This window comes from Pygocentrus nattereri, chromosome 9 (genome assembly GCF_015220715.1).
Source record: "Pygocentrus nattereri isolate fPygNat1 chromosome 9, fPygNat1.pri, whole genome shotgun sequence".
In the NCBI taxonomy this organism is placed as follows: Eukaryota; Metazoa; Chordata; class Actinopteri; order Characiformes; family Serrasalmidae; genus Pygocentrus; species Pygocentrus nattereri.
The window spans coordinates 14,136,841-14,142,779 of NC_051219.1; the positions used below are offsets into that span (position 1 = coordinate 14,136,841).

General features: G+C 41.8%; 1 protein-coding gene across 1 annotated transcript; it reads right to left on the reverse strand.

Moving 5' to 3' along the window:
• Nucleotides 1-1,056: 1,056 nt before the first annotated feature.
• cptp (ceramide-1-phosphate transfer protein) lies at nt 1,057-5,664 on the reverse strand. Its single transcript, XM_017707865.2, has 2 exons — nt 5,370-5,664; nt 1,057-2,768 (listed from the first exon to the last, which is right to left on the reverse strand). Exons 1-2 carry the CDS (start codon nt 5,480-5,482, stop codon nt 2,246-2,248), a joined length of 636 nt encoding a protein of 211 aa, XP_017563354.1. The 5' UTR covers nt 5,483-5,664; the 3' UTR covers nt 1,057-2,245.
• Nucleotides 5,665-5,939: the final 275 nt, after the last annotated feature.

Here is a 5,939-nt window from a genome sequence, read left to right on the forward strand (position 1 = left end):
ATAATAATAATAATAATCTATAAAATACGCATTTATCATTTTATACACTATTGGATAAAGATGTAAGATTGTATAGATATGTAAAATAGTTCTAAATCATTTCTCAATAAATTATATTCCAAACTTTTACTATTGACTATCTGTCATTCTTGATTAATCTTTCTTTATGTTAGCTCCTAAGTTTTTATCAATTAAATTAATTACCTATTTATTCAATAAGCTGTCATTTATTACTCATCATAATACTGCTGTCTTCATTTAAACTATTTTGCCAATTCCAAGCCCTCATGTCCAGCCAACTTCAGGCCAACATAGCCACAACATCTAACATCAGTTTCTGGCCGACGTAGGCCTGCCAGCCAAAATGTTGTGATTTATCAATGTTACGCAATGCTGTTGAGCCAAGGTTGGGCCAACATATCATTGCTATCTGGCCCTTCTCCAAAGGAGGAAAGATCAACTTTACAAGAGCATTAGAATGCAGGAAGTTCTGGAGACAGTAAAGCATGAGATCTTCTTCCGCACAACAGGCTACTGATAGATTTGTGAGATGAAGAATGAAACCATACAAGAAAATAATCACTTCTCTTAGATGCCAAGAGCCACATCCAGCACTCAGGATGCTTTCTGCTCCCTTTTTTCAGTATTATTTCCCATGAGCACATCTTGGGCCATCACAAGCTGAGAAGTTCCAACTAGATATCGTTGCTCTGGGGGACACGGAACACCCCCAAGTTTCTGAACAAATTCTGTAAATGAAAATATTGAGGCACCACAATGGCATAAATAGTCATAGAGGCAAAGTATCCTGAAACAAAAGGGAAGGTGGGCAAACATAATAAGGTTTTCCTGCCACTCATTTTCAAAATATTATGTACAACCCCCATACCCCCCCCCCCAGTGGTGACCAGGGGCACCAAAACTTTTGCATACCACTGTATACTAGGAGGAATGAAGGAGATTAAGATAGAACATTTAGTAGGTTACTTTCCTCTGCTAGGTGACACAAACGGTGCTACTTTTCCTACAAAATCATTAAGTCTTCCAAAACAAGTGTATGGTTTGGGTATATGGTTAGTTTAATTTCTTGGTCAGCAGTGTAGCACAAATGCCCGTTTCTCCAACATTCATTTAATACGTACAAGAAAAGACACATACCCAACCGAATCACCGTGTAAAGACTGTAAATATGTGTATTACACCAGAACATCCAACAAAACCTGTTTTTCTAGCAGAACATTGAAAATCAAAACGAGATAATAATCTAATGCACATTCTTAACCTTTACAATATGGAACACACGCGTATGACCCAGTATGTAATACATTACGGATATATGTTTACTAAACACCATAGAATATTATGGAAATTCCATTCAAAATGTCCCTTTGAACCAAAAATAATTGCATACAGTGACTTTGACTATATTTAATATTCGATCTTGGTCACTTACCAGTGTAACTGAAACGCTAAAATAAGCTTGAATGGCTAACTGGTCTGCATATACCACAATTAAAGGGGAATTCCACCCATTTTAGAAAATTTCTGCATAATTCCATCACTGACATGTAAAGTCGATCAGGGTGGTTTGATGTGACTTGGTGCATCGCAGAGAAACTTACCGACTTGGTAATTAAAAAAAATATATATTCTATTTCCGCAAAGTTAAAATGGTCGTGATGGGAGCCAGAACATTTTCTCAGATTGTGTCTCCTGAGTTTTTATGGAACTAATTTGGTGAACAACATCCTGCATATATTTAAAAAATGTTTTCTGAACCTAAACCTTATCTCAGAACTATCATAAACTGATACCTCGGGCACCAGGCAACATATTCGTACTAACTTTATGTAATGGCTTTATGTGAGATAGCTTATTTTACCACTCTGGACAACTTCGTTTACATTCTATCCATTCATTTATGCAGAAAGTTTGAAAAATCAGTGGAAATCATTTTAACCAGTCGCCTGGTTCCTCTCACCACCACTGTGAACAAGTTAGGTTCTCTAGCCTACATCAATATGGCTCAAGACATAGGCTACGACTGAAGGATGGAGTGTTTATATTTGTCTTTTGAATATGTCATAATCCTCCGTTAAGCACCTATGGATCATGTCATATAGCAGCGAATCATAAATGTCCTCTATCCATCAGTTCACATCCTTACTCTGTAAACCTTCTGGAAAATAAACAGAAATGAAGCAGATATCAGAGCTTCTGATCGGTGATGTCTTTCCAGCGCATTTTATGGTAACTCCAGCAGGTTGTTCTTTGCATACAAGTCCTCTGTGATCTGATACACTTCAGAGATGAGGGGCAAAGCTTCTCCCAACAGGTTTACCACCTCCTCGTGGCTTCCCGCATTCATCACCTCAAAGAAAGCATCCCGTCCGGGAAGGGCACAGAACGCCACCCCAGTGGCTTTCCGGATGATCCAGGCATGGTGCCGGGCCAGGGACTCGTTGTAGGCCTCTGAGCACATCACAGAGGTTTTGCTCTCCTCAGTGCTGGTGCGCAAACGCTCCAGGAAGAGCTCGAGCCAGAGGAGGGCACGATGCAGCCTCAGGAGGGTGCGGCAGCCCGATTCTGGGTGGTTGGCCCTTTTGGTGAGGTCCACCAGTTCATTGTCCAGCTCGAACTTTAGCATTGACTGGATAGTAAGGTAATGAGAGCCATTCTCACTTGCCAAGAAGTTCTCCAAGATCTGAATTTTGTTGACTGCATCCTTGGAGATGAAGGAGAACACCGTTCCCAGGCTATTCATGAAGCTGGTGAAGGAAAGAAAACTTCTGAATCAGCTAATAGGGAAAACAACATTTTGGCATAGCATAGTTTCTCCATCTTCTGAAGAATATTCTAGATCTACTAGGTATGCACTCTAGCTGGATACTTTATTAGTACCACTTATCTTGTAGTTCCATCTTAGTAGTATAGCCTTAACTTACAGGCTGTTGCCCATGTGTTGATGCCCAATCTGTGTTAGACATTATCAAGATGGTTAAGTTGTGGCCACGACTAAGAAGGGTGTGGAAACGAGATAATTAAGGCATGGCCACGACTTAGTGAGGTGGGGGAGCAAGATATATAAGTCTAAGCCACTACTTAGTAAGGTGTGGCAACAAGATAGTTAAGGACTGACCCCAACTTAGTGAGCTGTGAGAACAAGATAGTTAAGTAGTATCCACAACTTCGTAACATGTGGGAATATATATATATATATACATAAATAAAAACAGAATACGATGATTTGCAAATCCTTTTCAACCTGTATTTAATTGAATACACTACAAAGACAAGATGTTTAATGTTCAAACGGATCAACTTTACTGTTTTTTGCAAATATTCGCTCATTTTGAATTTGATGCCTGCAACACGTTCCAAAGAAGTTGGGACAGGGGCATGTTTACCACTGTGTTACATCACCTTTCCTTTTAACAACACTCAGTAAGCGTTTGGGAACTGAGGACACTAATTGTTGAAGCTCTGTAGGTGGAATTCTTTCCCATTCTTGCTTGATGTACAACTTCAGTTGCTCAACAGTCCGGGGTCTCCGTTGTCGTATTTTGCGCTTCATAATGTGCCACACATTTTCAGTGGGAGACAGGTCTGGACTGCAGGCAGGCCAGTCTAGTACCCACACTCTTTTACTACGAAGCCACGCTGTTGTAACACGTGCAGAATGTGGCTCGGCATTGTCTTGCTGAAATAAGCAGGACGTCCCTGAAAAAGACGTTGCTTGGATGGCAGCATATGTTGCTCCAAAACCTGCATGTACCTTTCAGCATTAATGGTGCCTTCACAGATGTGCAGGTTACCCATGCCATGGGCACTAACACACCCCCACACCATCAGAGAAGCTGGCTTTTGAACTTTGTGCTGATAACAATCCGGACAGTCCTTTTCCTCTTTGGCCCGGAGGACACGACGTCCATGATTTCCAAAAACAATTTGAAGTGTGGACTCGTCAGACCACAGGACACTTTTCCACTTTGCGTCAGTCCATCTCAGATGAGCTCAGACCCAGAGAAGCCGGCGGCATTTCTGGGTGTTGTTGATATCTGGCTTTCGCTTTGCATGGCAGAGTTTTAACTTGCACTTGTAGATGGAGCGACGAACTGAGTTCACTGACAGTGGTTTTCTGAAGTGTTCCTGAGCCCATGTGGTAATATCTGTTACAGAATGATGTGGGTTTTTAATGCAGTGCCGTCTGAGGGATCGAAGGTCACGAGCATTCAATGTTGTTTTTCTGCCTTGCCGCTTACTTGCAGAGATTTCTCCAGATTCTCTGAATCTTTTGATGATATTATGGACTGTAGATGATGAAATCCCTAAATTCCTTGCAATTGCATGTTGAGAAACGTTGCTCTTAAACTGTTGGACTATTTGCTCACACAGTTGTTCACAAAGTGGTGAACCTCGCCCCGTCCTTGCTTGTGAATGACAGAGCCTTTCAGGAATGCTCCCTTTATACCCAATCATGACACCTATGGAATGTTCCATACAGGCATTTTTTTTAGCATTCCTCAACTTTCCCAGTAGTTTGTTGCCCCTGTCCCAACTTCTTTGTTTGTATTGCAGGCATCAAATTCAAAATGAGTGAATATTTGCAAAAAACAATAAAGTTTATCTGTTTGAACATTAAATATCTTGTCTTTGTAGTGTATTCAATTGAATATAGGTTGAAAAGGATTTGCAAATCATCGTATTCTGTTTTATTTATGTTTTACACAACGTCCCAGCTTCATTGGAATTCGGGTTGTAGGTAGGGCCTGGCCATAACTTAGGGAGGTGGGAGAATGAGATAGGTAAGGCCTGGCCATAACTTAGGGAGGTGGGAGAATGAGATAGGTAAGGCCTGGCCATAACTTAGGGAGGTGGGAGAATGTGAGGAATTAGTTAAGTCATAGCCACGACATAGTGAGTTGTGGGATCGAGATAGTTAAGGCCTGGCCCCAACAGTGAGATGTGAGAACAAGATAGTTAGGGCCTGACCACAACGTAATGAGGTGTGGGAACAGGATAGTTAAGTTGAAGTTATACATAGTAAGGTGTGGCAACGAGACAGCTAAGACGTGGCCATGACTTAGTAAGCTGTGGTAACCAGAGACTTAAGGTAAGGCTATGACGTAGTGAGGTATAAGAACGAGATAGTTAAGTCGTAGCCACAACTCAGAGAGATGTGGGAACCTCATCAAGTGCTCAGTGAGTGAATGTTTCTAATACAGTGGACATGTGGACAGTGAGTGTATGGCAAAGTGTACAGTCTATAACCTGATATACTAGAACACTGTAGCTTTCATCTCATTCCCGTGTCAGTAAACTGACAGGCTTAGAAACACGGACGAACCAAAGAACAGTGCACCACATACCTCACAAGCTCTCTCCAACCTGCTATGTAGTACTTGATGTAGACTTCCTTGTTGTCACTGAGGGAAGACTTAAAGGTCTCTAACACATTCTGGAGACTGAAGCACTCCGCCATCTCTAGTTATTCTAATTATAAACTAGCTAATAAGTATGTGAGTCGACAGTGAGTATGTATACGAAAATAACAAGCACAATATCTTACACTTTAGAGTTCACAAACAAACAGACAAACAGAAAATCATGCCAATGTAATCAGCTAGACAGCCACTGCACGAAGCGTTGTCGGCGTCACCTCGCTGGCGGTGTTCCATTACAAGCGCTTGCACACTAACTAGCACGCCTAAGCAGCACGTAGAATTCTGTCAGCACAAGCAGCGGACGGCACAAACAACGCACTGCGCACTAGCAAAGAGCGCATATTGGAACACCGCCACTGGGTCGGCCTAGCGAAATCTTCCGGCTACGAGATTTGTTTTCTATTTTTTTAAAGCGCAAATCCGACAGTTTCACCAATGGAGAAGAGCCGTGGGGTCACGTGCTCAGGCGTCAGGCGGGCGATTGGATGGCGGTCT